General features: G+C 37.1%; 1 protein-coding gene across 2 annotated transcripts in view; it reads left to right on the forward strand.

The window, feature by feature from the left end:
• Nucleotides 1-17,134, forward strand: part of EPHA3 (EPH receptor A3) — a 405,754-nt gene that overhangs the window by 261,830 nt on the left and 126,790 nt on the right. For both annotated transcript variants that reach the window (XM_019965680.2, XM_019965731.2), the window contains exons 4-5: nt 2,640-2,795; nt 3,481-3,816. In XM_019965680.2, coding sequence (XP_019821239.1) covers nt 2,640-2,795; nt 3,481-3,816 — 492 coding nt within the window. The remainder of the gene's footprint in view (nt 1-2,639; nt 2,796-3,480; nt 3,817-17,134) is intronic.

A 17,134-nucleotide genomic window follows, 5' to 3' on the forward strand; every position in this document is an offset into this window, starting at 1 on the left:
GTTGATGACTGACAGATATTTATTGAACTGCATTGGCTCAGATGGTAAAGCATCTACCTGCAATTCAGGAGTCCTAGGTTTCATCCCTGGGGTGGGAATATCCCCTGGACAAAGGAATGGCACCCCAGTCCAGGATTCTTGCCTGGAGAATTCCATGGACAGAGGAACCAGGTGGGTTACAGTCCATGGGATCACAAAGAGTCAGACGTGACTGAGCAACTAACACATATTACCTACCCTACTTTTACTGTTCTCATCTCCAAGGTTATTATTTACTCAAAATTAGATCAAGTCTGGTTATTAGCTCAAGTTATATTCTTAACTTTTAGGCTTAATAACTAGCTACTTTCAATACTACCAGAAATTCTGTGTTGTGGTGCTGTAGCTAACAAGTGATTATATGACTGTCTTGTCTTTTCTTTAAGTATCATATACATAGCCATTTATAATATTAACAAAAAATGATTGAGTGTTTAGTGAATACCTTTATGCTAAATGTTGTAAAAACCATAAAAGACTCAAACAAAAACAAAGAGATAAATTTACAAGCAAACAAAATAACAAAGTACCTTGGAACACTGCAACTTAATCTTTTAGAGACTCAGCAATGCCCTCTTGCAAATTAAAAGGCACTCAGTGATGAGCTAAATTGAAACCAGAAGTTAAATGCATGATTTGTTTAGACTTTGTATCATTTCCCCCTGAGGCAATATGACACGAGATATGCAGGGGACCTTCCTAATCAGTGTTTAAGGACAATGTTCAAAGTTTAAAATCCTAATCTAAGTTTGGTTAAGGCTTCTTTTGTGGTTCAGCTGGTAAAGAATCTGCCTGCAATGTGGGAGACCTGGGTTTGATCCCTGGGTTGGGAAGATCCCCTGGAGAAGGGAAAGGCTACCCACTCCAGTATTCTGGCCTGGAGAATCCCATGGACTGTATAGTCCATGGGATAGCAAAGGGTTGGACACAACTGAGCAACTTTCACTTCACATACTCAAGTTTGGTTAGGGTAATAGAATTTGAGTGGCTCTCAATATAGAACCAAAAGTTATTCAATTTAATGTAATATGATCCTAGAGCAGCCATTCTTAGTAGGAATTTGAAATCAGTAACACTAGATTAATGATTACTGTCATTTTGTTGTTTGTTGTTTAATTGGTAAGTTATGTCTGACCCCATGGACTGTAGCCGGCCAGGCTTCTCTGTCCATGGGATTCTCCAAGCAAGAATACTGGAGTAGGTTGCCATTTCCTCTCCAGGGGATTTTCTCTACCCAAGGACTATTATTTTAAGTTAATCTAATTTTTTGCCTTGTCAATGTATTTTCCTCAGCAGTGCTATCTCCCAAGAAGTGTTCAATAGGAAGATACACTATTATACAGTGTGTTATCTTTCGATATGCATTTAGTGATTATAAAAGTTAAGATTTATTCTTACAGGTTTTATTTAAATGTAAATAACCTCTTATTCACAATATAAAGTTGATATTAACAATTTGGAATTCAATCATAATGATAGTCTATAGGGTCTATTCTCTAAGTGCTTTAAGCCATCAAATCTCAGTGTAGCTTTGAAATTGAGTTTTAGAGACTTAAGAAATTACTGTCTTCCAAAGATAATCTAGAAGAAATTAAAGCTAAAGATCCTGAATTTCTTATTCAAAGAAATGTCAAGGGATTTTTGTTAGGATTTTCGCTATGATTTCAGTTCTCACTGTAATTATGAAAATGGACCAAATGAAACAGTACATTTTAAATTTTATATCAGATTAAATGAAAATACTATAATGGAGACATTTCTGTAAAAGTTGTAAATAGATGGTGAATTCTAAATGGGCAGCTGAAATCAATATCTGGTAACCAATTCATTGAACTAAAAAAAAAAAGAAAGAAAGAAAGACACATCATTCAGAGATACTACCAGGAAGAAAGATAACATGATTATTTTAAAAAGCTTTTATCTAGTAAATACTCACATGTATATTAGTTTAAATAGAAATTATATCTATGTATTTGAGATACAAATAAGGAAATATATTAAAATCTTTATCTTAGGCCATTACCAGAGAAGTTAAGGAATGACACTGTCAAGAGAGAACAAAAATGTCATTGCTCAGGAGATCCATATATAAAGAACCTTAAAATATAGACAAGCCATGATTTCTTCCTTCAGTTTACAATTCATGAGAAGAAAATTGTTTACACATAAACTGATTAGAAAACAAGTGGGTGTGTAATGCAGTGCTAGCTGCAGAGCAGAGACTGTGCACATTGCATCATGTTTAAAAAGGAAATGGCTGCATGATGACATGGCTTTGCTTTATTTTCTCCACAAATGGTCCAATGCCAAGTAAAGCTGTGAAAACATGAACTGGAAATTTCATCCCACTCTAGTGCCAAAATAATCTAACTCTTGTGGGTTTTTTTCCCCCCCTTACCACTTGGTGCAAATACAAACATATACATGGAGAAACTATATTGGGCCACATGATTTGCTTCTGTGATTTCTGGGAGGAAAAAAAAAATGGATTTTATTCATGATAAATGCATGCCCTAGCCTCCTGAAATCTGTGTGATGTATTTTCAAGGATACACTTTCCAATTTATCACAGAATTTTAAAAGAGTCATTTTGTTTGTAGCTTGTCAACCAGGTTTCTACAAGGCTTCAGATGGTAATATGAAGTGTGCTAAGTGTCCACCTCACAGTTCTACTCACGAAGACGGTTCAGTGAACTGCAGGTGTGAAAATAATTACTTCCGAGCAGACAAAGACCCTCCATCCATGGCTTGTACCCGTGAGTAGTTTTGCTGCAACCCATGCCTCCATGTTTGCTTTATTTACTTTTTTCTTCTTGTTATTGTATTTTTTGTTTTTAGCATTTGGCCCATTTCCTTCTGTTGTCCATGTGCAAATTAAAAGCTTTCTCTGCTTCACTCTCCATGCTTGGCTCACCACAAATGCAACATTTATCACACAGAATGAATTCGTTTTTAAATCACTTTCTACAACAGGACCCCTAGAAAGAAAAAAAAAAAATCTATATCTTGTTTTAGATCTTGCATTATTTTGATAGGGTAGGGGAGGTTATAGGCATGGGATTTGTGTTTTTACTTTTCTATTCCCTCTTGTTATGTGTTGGTCATAGGTCACAGGGAAAAAGAACTAAGATTTATAAAACTAATACTAAGGTTTTCATAACTATTCACAAGGGCATTGAATTTAGTGGTAGATTCCTTCCTTGGACTTTGTGAATGCATCTTCAACCTGGAGTCCAAACTCCCCCATTCATAGAGTGGGGAGGACAGTCCTCTGGAATCCATGTGTCTATAATCTCCTGGATCCTCTAAGGACGAATTAAAAGTATAAAATAAAAGACAAGATGGTTATTTACCTCTTTCAGTTCCATTGTAAATTATCTATTTCCCTTGTAGTAGAAAACCAATGTGAGGCTCATTAATCTTTGTTGAACTACTTTGCAGGACCTCCGTCTGCACCGAGAAATGTGATATCTAATATAAACGAGACCTCGGTTATCCTGGACTGGAGTTGGCCCCTGGACACAGGAGGCCGGAAAGATGTTACCTTCAACATCATATGTAAAAAATGTGGGTGGAATGTCAAACAGTGTGAGCCGTGCAGTCCAAATGTCCGCTTCCTCCCTCGGCAGTTTGGGCTCACCAACACCACGGTGACAGTGACAGACCTCCTGGCACACACTAACTACACCTTTGAGATCGATGCCGTTAACGGGGTGTCAGAGCTGAGCTCACCACCCAGACAGTTTGCTGCAGTCAGCATCACAACTAACCAGGCTGGTGAGTACATGCTGGGCGCTCCCTCTTTTGCCATCTCAGAGCCAAGTAACAGTTTCAACAGAAAAGAGTGGAAGAAAGGGCAGGAGAAAAAAAATGTGAAAAGGATATTCTCTTCTATCACTTTTGGACAGTTATGGTACATTAACTAGCTCAATTTCATTCTTCAAAGTGAAAATAAATCACATTTGTTAGATAATTTTAAACTAGTATAATCCACCGCTTAACACTTTGAAAGCTTTTTAAATATTTGGGGCTCTGGAGATAGTACTTATGGGGCTCCTTGCAACATTTCCATATTTTCAAGAATTAAACAGAACATTGGCTCAAGCTTGGAAAAGCATATACAGGATATTTATAGCTATAAATATCTTTACCTTAGTTATAATTTTATCAGATCTGTGTATAGTTGATCAGTTATTTTATGCTTCCCAGAATCTCTGAGTAGTATAGCTCAGACAGTTAAAACTCTCTGATTAATTAAAAAGAAGAAAATAAATCCATTTTATTTAATAGGCACAATTTGTATCTTAAAATTAAAAATATGGAACTTGAGGAGAAACTTTTAAAAAGAGATCTTGCTGGAAAACAGTTTTAATCACTGATATAAAAAATTTCCAGGTATATATTTTCTTGGTGATTTCACCAACTATCTTTTCCTCTGACATTCTTTTCCTAATCAAAAAGAAAAGCTATATTGCCCAATCGTAAGCAAAAGGCCTTTAATGTAGAATGGAAAAATTAAGCACACAGAGGTCTCACTTTTTCCTTACATTCACAACATTTCTCTTTTATTTACAGTTAGTAAATCCTGTAAATTTACTCTTAATCTTCGATCACTCTTTAAATCTTTGATCACTCGTTAAATCTTCTTTTTGTGATTGTATTTATTATGTTTTTTTTTAACAGTTTGGTGTCCAGAACTGTTGATGGGGTTTTAGTTGCGATTCTCTGAAACATATAGAAGAGATACACTTTGTAGAGTATACAGAGACTTACCAGTGATATCCCTTTAAAATAAGGCAATCATTTTTCAAAGATGATAACTAGGATGAATGAATAAAATGAAATCAACAAAGCTTGTGCAAAATTAAGCTGATAGATATTTATCGTGCATAACTGTTGCTATAAGATAGCATAATTAGAGATACATTTCAAGCAATTCAATTCAGAGGTATTATTGTATAATTTTTATGCAAACAAAGAAACACCAGAGCCAAAAAGGGGGAAAAGGAAGAAAAAGGGTGGCACTCTGATGATGCTTCAACCAGAACTACAGACCCTCATGTCTGCTCCCAGGGGCGCTCTCCCTGAGCTGGAAGTTAGGATTGAATGTAAACTCAGCTTCTTTTCTGCATTTGGTTTAAATTATGGAAGTCCCCCAGCTCTCAAGAAAGATTTGTTCTTTGCTTTGAAGATATGAATACTGAATGTCAGAAGGAAAGGGAAAGGAAAGATGACTACATTTTATCAGCTAGAAGAGGTCTTAGAGCAGCCAGATAACTAGCCGGGGAACTCATCACTTTCTTTCACTTGTCTGACTCAGGGAATTTAGTTAAACTACCAAAGTACAAAAGTAGTATATCATCAGGATTAATATCCAGCAAGTATGCACGAGTATGATTTTGCTGGTGGGTAAAATTGTGTACTTATTTCCACACTGGTTAAAAGCAAGTACAGTTACTTCTGTAGGTGAGCATAGAAATGTACTGTACTTGTTAATTCCTCAAGTACCCTGAGAAGGCCCCTAAACCCAATATATAAGGTCCCCCTTTTCTTCCCCCATAATCTAGCAATGAAGGGATAAATCTTGGCATTAGAGGCACTTCTATATCAGTACCTCAGTCCCCCTTCTTTCTCTCCCTTAATGCAGCAACCAAAATGATAAATCCTTGCATCACAGGGGTCTTTAGATCCCCGTGCTGGAATTCTTCCAACTTGAAGGCTCCATGTCCCTGCCATGCCAGTTTATAGGTGTTCTGAATATAACCCTTGGCAGAGTCCATGCTTAAATGTGTCTCTTTCTGATTCTAAACCCCTCTTTTGTTCCTACATTTTTTCTGTTCTCCTATATTGATGGAATTCTTATAATACTATTTGTCTCGTGGTGATAAATAAAGTTTATTTGTGGAAAAGATATGACTTTTTAGTGAAGTACACTTAATCATTATTTTAATCTTCCTTACTGAATCTGTAATCTCTCCCACTAGAACATAGATCTCAGATCAAGCAACTTATGCTCTTGTTTTGCTTCAGTTAATGATATTTAAACTTTGTAACTAATAATATTTAAAGACTGTAACTTAAGTTTATTTAACTGTCTTCTATGAGAGAAAAAAAAAAGATGAGTAATGTTGTTGCTATGTATCACATGATTACAGCTTCTCATATTCAATGAATGCAGGAATTTTAAGAAATTATAATTATGTGGCAAATGGCTTTCCTGAATCCCATATTTTACTCTGATTTACTACCTTGTTTAAAATAGGAGCATCAATCTGCGTTATAATTATCTCCCAAGTCAAACAGAAATGTATAAAAACAAGCAAGCTCTCCTTGCTTCCTATCTTATCATTGACCTCTGGCTTCCTGACAATGCGTTTATCAGGAAACGAATAGTTCCAGATATATACAGTGAATGAATCTAGGTAAAGTGGCAACCAAGGGAAGACCAAGACTTTAAAAAATAAATGGGGTTGATACTTTGGCCCTCCCAGTTACAAATCACTGGGTAAGACAAAGATTCAACAGGAATGATATCAGTTACTTTTCCTAACCCCACTCTCATTTTTCAGAAAAATCACAAATATGTCTACAATATGTACCATGAGGCATTTTGTATATTTATTTCAGGGAGTCTGTGTCATTTTTGTGCCTGGGGAAGAAGAAGTCTTTGTTCCATCTTTAAATCCCTACAGTGAGATATATAAGCAAGATTAGAAGCAATGCCAGTTCTCCAGAGTGTTTCATTGTTTTGCTTTATTTTTGCTCTTGTGAAGGTTAATGGACTTGTAGCCTTGAGAAATGAGCTCCCTAACTCTAGAAAGATATGGCTATGACAGCTATGATGTCTGGTGTTTAAATTCCTCCTATCCTCTCTATCTCTGACATGGCTATAAAGGGGAAACATGAATGTGTCCCTTTTAATTTAGTTTGTGAGATTGAATTTGTTGATTTTTCTCTTGATTACATTGTAAATGCCACGTGATGACCACACGATAAGGCACCTTCTAAATTGTAGAGGATTATGTTGTAAATTCAGATGTTAGTTCCCAGCTCTTAATACTTTCACAAAGTATGTCAGTGAGATAAAAAGCATGGTCTCTACATCAAGATTATATCTGTGAATCCATCACTCAAACACATACAGAAAGAACTGCAGATTGCAGAACAAAAAGCTGTAAAGTTATATCTTGGGGTAAAATGCTACTTCTTGTTTACTTCTTTGAATGAGTGTATTTACCTTTCAGTTCTGGAAAAGTCATTCTACTAGTGGAATATTTGTCTGTTTATTCTCAACTTGCATCATAGAACCTGCCTGTTCCCCACTATCCTATAGCATGTAACAATCTCAGACAAGAAGAGGGGACACTAAAGAGAATATACTGCTTTCAAGTTTTGAGATCCACCTTACCCCCATTTTGTAAAAACTGAGATCCAAGGAGCTTTTTCAATTTTTTAATCAAGTTGTCAAACTTCTACTTAAGGCTCCCAAATCCAACTCCAGTTTCAACTTCATTCTCATGTTCTTTCTGTCATTCTATAATTCATGCCATATAGCTACAAAAAGAAATGCTGTCTTTGAGACAGAGGGGGACTTTCCTAGGAAAATCTGCCATAACCTGTGCCACCTACAATAAACTTAGTCTTTGCTTCTCAGTCATTTATCACAGAGTTTTTCAGGGGTATTATGCAACAGATCTTCTTTATCATCTCCACTCTTTCCCAGATTTAATCTTATCCCTCACTCCCTCATTCTACACAGATGATTTTCCCTCTGAATCATTGTGATTTATAGCAAGAAATATATATTTGGTCTTGGTCCCAACTTGTGGCACAGAACTCCTAAAACTCAGGGAATTTCCTAAATGATAAGAGCAATAAAGGGTATTTTGTTATACATTAAAAACCCCTTTCAGTCATAGTTGAGTTTACCTTAATAAGGTGAAGTTTGGAAGTTCACTTTGGAAAGCCCCTAAGGATGGTGGCTATTTGCCAGGGGAACTGACCATGTGATTAGAGAATTGGAACTTTTAGCCACTCCACTCCTCAACTTTGCCTCTGAGGAGGGTGGAGAGTCTTGTTGTTGTTAAGTTGCTAGGTCATGTCCAACTCTTTGGACTGTCACATTTTATGAATTGTATCATGCTGGGCTCCTCTGTCCTCCACCATCTCCCGGAGTTTGTTCAAATTCATATCCATTGAGTTGGTGATGCTACCTAACCATCTCATCCTCTGCCTCCCTCTTCTTTTGCCTTCAATCTTTCCCAGGAGTGAGATCTTTTCCAATAAGTTGGCTCTTCGCATCAGGTAGCCAAGGTATTGGAGCTTCAGCATCAGTCCTTCCAATGAATATCCAGGGTTGATTTCCTTTAGGATTGACTGGTTTTATCTCTGTTACAGACCAAGGGAGGGCCAGAGATAGAGTTTAGTCATCACTGGTCAATTAGGTAATCAATCATGCCTGTGTAATGAAGCCTCCTTAAACACTCAAAGGACACGATTCAGAGAGTTTCTGGGTAGATATGTTGTTAAGTAATGTGTCTGGAGAAAATTTTGAAATTCTCTGCCTTGTTCCCTGAATTTTGAAATTCAGTACCTTGCCCTGTTCATCTCTTCATCTGGTGGTTCCCAAGTTGCATTCTTTTATGTAATAAAGTATAGTAGGTAAAATGTTTTTCTAAGTTCTGTGAGCTGCTCTAGTAAATTAATTGAACATTAATAGCGGGTCATGGAAGCCTCTGATTTATACCTGGTGGGCCAAAAGCACAATAAAACTTAGACTTGAGATTAGTATCTGAAAGGGGGTTTGGGGAGGTCTTGTGGGACTAAAGCCCTTAACCTGTGAGATCTGATGCAAACTCCAGGTATTTAGTGTCAGAATTGAATTAAATCGTAGGACACCCAACTGGTGTTGCAAGATTGCTTGGTGTGGAGAAAATCCCCACACATTTGGTGACCACAAGTGAAGTATTGTGTGGAAGAGACACACAGGAGTGTGTTTTTCGCCTTACACTACCTAACTTACTAAGACCATAAAATTTAAAAGGGAAAATTAAATGGTAACGTACTGGCTTTTCTAAATCTTATCCCTCCTGTGCTACACACTAACTCCCATTGACTCCTGATTCTAAAGAGTGTGCTCTCAAGCAAATCACTTCCCCTGCTAACATCTTAGACAAACATTCTTCTGGCTCTTTGTCTTTGCCTTTTATGTTGCACAAGTCTTTTTCATCTTAGAGGAAGATACCAATGATTCCATAAGCATCTGCAACAACAATAAACACACACTCAAACACACACATACACACACGGGTGCACGTTCCAAATCGTTTTACTCTTTGTGATTTTATCATATTTTCTCCTATTTTTCAAACTAAGTTTAGATATTTTCGTAAAGTAATCATTTCTTCTGTCTTGTTCTCTCATTCAGAGTTCAGCCTGGTTTCTGTCCTCACTCTACATAAGTGCCTTCATGAGAATCAGTTATAATTTCCTATTTGCATCTTTCTGTTAAAGTGAATGCAATTGTTAGGAAAAGTGTGGATTTCATAAAGGCCTGGACCTTGTCTTGGGCTTTCCTGGTGGCTCAGCTGGTAAAGAATGCGCTTGCCAGTGCAAGATATGCAAGAGACGTGGGTTCAATCCCTGGGTCAGGAAGATTCCCTGGAGAAGGAAATGGCAACCCACTCCAGTATTCTTGCCTGGGAAATTCCATGACCAAAGGAGCCTGGCTGGCTACAGTCCATGTGGTCGCAAAATGCTGGACACGACTGAGCACACATGCCCTGGACCTTGCCTATGTTCACACTTGTGATTCTCAGACTTCAGACAGTGTCTTCTATCACCTTGTATTCACTCAAATGTTTATTGATGAATGGAACCGTCCACCATCCAACAATGAAAACATTGATTCTCAAACCACTCTCTCTCGTTAATTTTTTTTTCTCTGTTAATGGGACTGCCATTTTCCTCAGTTTACCAGTTTCTAACACTTTTTCAAGTGTCATCTTTGGTTCATCTTCTACATTTAACATTTAAGAAGTACTCACATGCTACTGATTTTTCCTTTGAATTGTTTTGGGTATTCATACTCCACATTTAGTGTAAGATTTTAAGGTTCTTGGTCATAATGTTTATAAATAAACAATAGCATGAAATATAATAGTCCTCCTTTAATTATTTTGAGATTGCAAAATAAAAGGGAATTTGACCTAACTATGTTAATTTAAATCAGAATATCATGTTGCTCAGCAACCTCTTTCCACTGAGCAATTTGTAAAAAGGGTTAATGGATCACCCAGTATATTTCAATGCAGAAGATACTATATAACGAAATGAGTTAAGAAGTGGTGATTAAAGGATTTTAGGAAAACTTTGGAGAAAACAATTTAGATGTACTTTGAAAAATAGAAATAAATCAAATAAAGGTCACGTATATATATATTGGAATTGAGTTTCCTGGGTAGTAGGACGTCTAGACTGAGACAAGGAGATGGATCTTGTTAAAGGATAAAAGGATATCAGGTTGAACATGCAATGAAGGCCCAGCAACTGGTAGTAGGTAGTGAGATAGTGAATGGAAACATATTAAAATTGAAGAGTAACCTCATTCAGTCTGTTTTAAGAAGCTTAATTTTAACAAGAGCAGGGAATATTGTCAATAAATATAATTCTTCACATGTGAATGCCTGAATTATAGTGAAAGAATTACATCATTGGATTTAAATGAGTATTTGTATTATCTGCAATTATAATTCTGAAATATAAAGTGGCATTTAAAAATTTCTTGCCCTACATTCCACCAAAAAAAAAAAAGTTTTAGGAATCCTTGGTCTTTTCCTATTTAGATTCTTGATTGAAGATTGTTGACATTAAAGTACCATAAGTCTTGGAATTTTTTGCTTGCAGTCATACAATTGACTAGACTTGTCATGAGGCTGAAGTAAATGCCATTGTGTTTCACTCCGTTTACAATAGTTGAAAAATATCTTCCTCCACTCCCTGGGTCCTGGTATCACTCCAGTATTTTCTTTTTCAACATATCCCTAAACTTTGAATTTTTTGTTCTGGGCATGCATTTTTTAATGTTTTTTCTAGTTCCATTTACATTTTTTTTTTCCTCTGTGAAGATTATCTTGACTCCTGTACTTCCCTGGAGTAAATGGACTTGTCTCTCCTCTTCCAATTTATCCTACTAGAGTTCTATATATGAGTATACATATATATATATATATATATATAATATTAAAAAACATATATGTGTGTGTATAGTTTTATCATAAAATTCAATTTGTTCACATGTATGAAAGTCTTGCAAATAGTACCAATGTACATAGTATGTGTATATACTTTAAGCCAGGGTTCCCCAACCCCGGGGTCGTGGACTGGTACTGGTACAGCCTGTTAGGAACCAGGCTGCACGGTAGGAGGTAAGCAAAGACAAGTGAGCTGAGCTTCATCTGTATTTATATGGAGCTCTGCATTACTCTCATTACTGCCTGAGCTCAGGAAAACAAGCTCAGGGTTTCCCCTGATGCTGCATTATGGTGAGCTATATAATTATTTCATTACATATCACAAAGAAATAACAATAGAAATAAAGTGCACAATAAGCAGAATCCTCTTGGATCATCCAGTAACCATCCCACCCCACTCTGTCCATGGAAAAACTGTTTTCCAGGAAACTGGTCTCTGGTGCCAAAAAGGTTGGCAATCAGTACCTTAAGCCAGATTTCCTAAAAATTAATATTTTACTATATTTGCTCTATCATACTCTCCCCCATCACCTTCTGTGTAAGTAGATACTTATTTCTAAACCACTTGAGGGTAGATTGCAGATATCATGCCCCTTTACTCCTAAATACGTCACTGTGAACTTCCTAAAGTAAAACCTCAATAAATTTGTCAAAATCAAGACATTCACATCCATCCATATCATGATCTTATCTGCAGATATTAATCAATTTTTGTCAGTTCTTCCATGATGTCCCTTTGGCAAAAATAAACTGATGTTTTGTTTACCTTCAGCTTCTATCTATAACATAAGAACTTTCTTATCTACAGTAATGAATAAATTAGCCATTTTCTGTAAATTAAGCCAGATACAAAAATAAGAAGGGAAAAGGAATCAATAGTTATGGTAGGACTTTTTCAGGTGCTTGATATCTCTCTAGGAGTTTCATCGCTGCCACCCCAGTGAAAAATGACTGGTAAACAATATTATTAAAAAACAGAAGGCTTGACTTAATTTTATTTAGATTTCCTGTTGAAGGACCATTACTTTATGCAAAGATGGGTAGCATCTAAGAAACTTCCTGATACAAGGAAAACATTCTTAGCCTTGGCTCTAACCAGTATAGCCTCTATCATCCACTTAATGTGCTTAATCGCTCAGTTCAGTTCAGTCATTCAGTCGTGTCTGAATCTTTGCAACCCCATGGACTGCAGCACGCCAGGACTTCCTGGCCATCACCAACTCCTACAGTTTACTCAAACTCATGTCCATCGAGTCAGTGATACCATCCAACTATCTTACCCTCTGTCATCCACTTCACCTCCTGCCTTCAATCTTTCCCAGAATCAGGGTCTTTTCCAATCGGTCAGTTCTTCTCATCAGGTGGCCAAAATATTGGAGTTTCAAGTTGCAGCATCAGTCCTTCCAATGAACATTCAGGGCTGATTGCCTTTAGAATGGACTGGTTTGATCTCCTTGCAGTCCAAGGGACTCTCAAGAGTCTTCAACACCACGCTTCAAAAGCATCAATTCTTTGGCGCTCAGCTTTCTTTATAGTCCCAACTCTCACATCCATACATGACTACTAGAAAAACCATAGCTTTGACTGGATGGATATTTGCTGGCAAAGTAATGTCTCTGCTTTTTAATATGCTGTCTAGGTTGGTCATAACTTTTCTTTCAAGAGCAAGTGTCTTAATTTCATGGCTGCAGTCACCATCTGCAGTGGTGATTTTGGAGCCCCCAAATATAAAGCCTGTCACTGTTTCCACTGTTTCCCCATCTATTTGCCATGGAATGATGGGACCAGATGCCATGATCTTAGTTTTCTAAATGTTGAGTTTTAAGCCAACTTTCTCACTCTCCTCTTTCACTTTCATCAAAAGGCTCTTTAGTTCTTCTTTGCTTTCTGCCATAAGTGTCGTGTCATCTGCATATCTGAGGTTGCTCTGTCAGGTCCAACTCTTTGCCATGCCAGGGCCTGTAGCTTGTCAGACTCCTTTGTCCATGAGGATTTTCCAGACAAGAATATTAGAGTGGAATTCCATTTCCTTCTCCAGGGGATCTTGCCAAACTAGGGATCAAACCTAGGTCTCCTGCATTGCAGGCAGATTCTTTACTATCTAAGCCACCAGGGAAGCCCACTTAATGATCAAAGGCAAATGTCTTTTTTTTTTTTTCCAGTTAAAAATTACTATCCATCATATAAAGGGATTGAACTGGAAATCCACTCATAAATTTTCTGTTTTATTTACTTTTTGTGATTCTAGGACTATAGTTTAGAACTTTGTTACTGGTACAATTTAAATCAGCCAATACATTTCTTAACCTTTAAGTACACATATCAGCTTACTTCCTCTAAAGGTCTTTAAAGCTTACTAGCTTATATGTTTGTTACCTGCTATTTCACAGAACAAGGTAACAGCATCTATGAATAGGAGAAAGAGTTTAATATATCTTGAATAAATAATGCACATTTCAAAAATAAGCACTTTGGCTACATTTAGAAGCTAGTCAAATTTTTATTTGTTGATAAAGCAGATATTTTAAAATCTTCTTTATTCTGGAGTTTATTTCCTCTGTCCACGTTGTTGTTCCTTTGGGATTTAGAAGAAGCATTTATAGATATGACAGAGGAATATCTCGTGTCAAAGACAGTCAAGCAGGCTTTAGAAATGCTGAAGAAGCAAACATTTCAAAATAAAAGTGGAAAAAGTTTACAGCTTGGATCTGCTATTAAAGTATGGACACATATTGATATAGCCTCTATAGAAATGTATGTGGCCATGTAGTTATGTATCCTGGAAGTAGACATCAGATCATCTACATGTCTTCTGTCTGAGCGTGAAGAAAGGTGTTTTATAGCATCAGTATAGTAAATTAGAAAGTCAAAATATACCGAAAATCAGCTACAAAATAGAGAAAATAAGATTCCAGTAATGAACTCTGATGAATCCTCCTCTTGTTATTTCACGTGTGTGATTAATAAACCCTAAGAATTGCAGCCTTACCTTTTATTTCTCACAACAAACAAGTGAGGTCTGAATCGAGCTCAGAGATAACAAGTGAATATATACATTGTAATTTCCATTGTGCGTTTTGCTTGTGTGGTAACTTAGCTTCTCTTTCTGATTTGAAATCAAGGCAGAGACCTGTGCATCTGGGAATATCATTCTGCCGTGATGTGTCCTAGTGTGCCTGAAGCCTTCCACATCATTTAACACATTAATGATGCCTTTCAGCCATCACACCCTGGTACGGAGGCATATTACGTATCTGCAGCGTGAACAAAAGCACAGCCATATATTGTCCTGACAGTTATTCAGAACCTTTTTGTGAGCTTAAAGTCACAACTGTATGGAAAACGAGCAAATGGAGACAGTTTGGGGGCTTCCAGATCTATGTTGAAATCTCATCCCATTTTCATTTCTAATTACAGTGAATGAAGTACACTTGTGTTTAGAGAATTATGGTTACTCTTTTCCTGCTGACTTCTAAAAGGTGCTCATAAGAACAGAAATAACAACAACCAGCTAGAGAAAACATGGTATTATCTAAAGCACTTAGCGTTAACAAAGTATGATACGAGAACTATACACAATATCTTGAAATAACTTATAATAGAAAAAGAATGTGAAAAGAATGCATATACACACAGACAGATGTATATATATACTCCCTGTCCGTCACCAACTCACAGAGTTTGCTCAAATTCACGTCCTTTGACTCGGTGATGCCATCCAACCATCTCATCCTCTATCATCCCCTTCTCCTCCTGCCTTCAGTCTTTCCCAGAATTTGGGTATTTTCCAATGAGTCAGTTCTTCACATCAGGTGGCCAAAGTTTTGGAGTTTCAGCTTCAGCATCAGTCCTTCCAATGAATATTCAGGACTGATTTCCTTTAGGATGGACTGGTTGGATTTCCTTGCAGTCCAAGGGACTCAGGAGTCTTCTCCAACACCACAGTTCAAAAGCATCAGTTCGTCGGCTCTCAGCTTTCTTTATAGTCCAACTCTCATACCCATACCTGACTACTGGAAAAACCATAGTTTGACCAGATAGATTTTGTTGGAAAAGTAACATCTCTGCTTTTTAGTATGCTGTCTAGGTTGGTCATAGCTTTTCTTCCAAGGAGCAAGAGTCTTTTAATTTCATTGTTTCAGTCACCTTCTGCAGTGATTTTGGAACCCAAAAAAATAAAGTCTGCCACTGTTTCCCCATCTATTTGCCATGAAGTGATGGGAACAGATGCCATGATCTTCGTTTTCTGAATGTTGAGTTTTAAGCCAGCTTTTTCACTCTCCTCTTTCACTTTCATCAAGAGGTTCTTTAGTTCTTCTTCACTTTCTGCCATAAGGGTGGTGTCATCTGCATATCTGAGGTTATGGATATTTCTTCCAGCAATCTTGATTCCAGCTTGTGCTTCATCCAGCCCAGTGTTTCTCATGATGTACTCTGCATAAAAATTAAATAAGCTGGGTGACAATATACTGCCTTGACATATTCCTTTCCTGATTTGGAACCAGTCTGTTGTTTCATGTCCAGTTCTAACTGTTGCTTCTTGACCTGCATACAGATTTCTCAGGAGGCAGATCAGGTGGTCTGCTATTATCATCTCTTTAAGAATTTTCCACAGATTGTTGTGATCTACACAATCAAAGGCTTTGGCATAGTCAATAAACCAGAAATAGATGTTTTTCTGGAACTCTCTTGGTTTTTCAATGATCCAGTGGATGTTGGCAATTTGATATCTGGTTCCTCTGCCTTTTCTAAATCCAGCTTGAACACCAGGAAGTTCACGGTTGATGTACTGTTGAAGACTGGCTTGGAGAATTTTGAGCATTAATTTGCTAGCATGTGAGAAGAGTGCAATTGTGTGGTAGTTTCAACATTCTTTTGCATTGCCTTTCTCTGGGATTGGAATGAAAACTGACCTTTTCCAGTCTTGTGGCCACTGCTGAGTTTTCCAAATTTGCTGGCATATGGAGTGCAGCACTTTTAGTATTTGAAATAGCTCAACTGGAATTCCATCACTTTCTCTAGCTTTGCTCATAGTGATTTGCATTCCAGGATGTCTGGCTCTTGGTGAGTGATCACACCATTGTGCTTACCTGGGCCATGAAGATCTTTCTGTATGGTTCTTCCATGTATTCTTACCACTTCTTAATATCTTCTGCTTCTGTTAGGTCCATACCATTTCTGTCCTTTATCAAGCCCATCTTTGCATGAAATGTTCCCTTGGTATCACTAATTTTCTTGAAGAGATCTCTAGTGTTTCCCATTCTATTGTTTTCCTCTCTTTCTTTGCACTGATCACCGAGGAAGGCTTTTTTATCTCTCCTTGCTATTCTTTGGAACTCTGCATTCAAATGGTTTATCTTTCCTTTTCTCCTTTGCCTTTAGCTTCTCTTCTTTTCTCAGCTATTTGTAAGGCCTTCTCAGACAACCATTTCGCCTTTTTGCAGTATATATATATGTGTGTGTGTGTGTGTGTGTGTGTATACACATATAAAACTAAATCACTTTGTTGTACACATGAACCATTACAAGTCAACTATACTTCAGTTAAAAAATAAAAATTGAGGGCTTACCTGATGGCTCAGTGGTAATCTGCCTACTGATGCAGGAGATGCAAGTTCAGTCTCTGGGTTGGGAAGATCCCCTGGAGAAGGAAATAGAAACCTATTCCAGTACGCTTGCCTGGAGAATCCCTTTGACAGAGGAGCCTGGTAGGTTACATACAGTCCATGGAGTTGCAAAAGTTTGGATATGACTTAGCAATAAAATATATACACACACACGTAAATAAATGAATTGATTCAAATTATTTTTAAAAATTGCAAAAGAAGAAATATCCATTTAAT

This window comes from Bos indicus, chromosome 1 (genome assembly GCF_029378745.1).
Source record: "Bos indicus isolate NIAB-ARS_2022 breed Sahiwal x Tharparkar chromosome 1, NIAB-ARS_B.indTharparkar_mat_pri_1.0, whole genome shotgun sequence".
NCBI lineage: Eukaryota > Metazoa > Chordata > Mammalia > Artiodactyla > Bovidae > Bos > Bos indicus.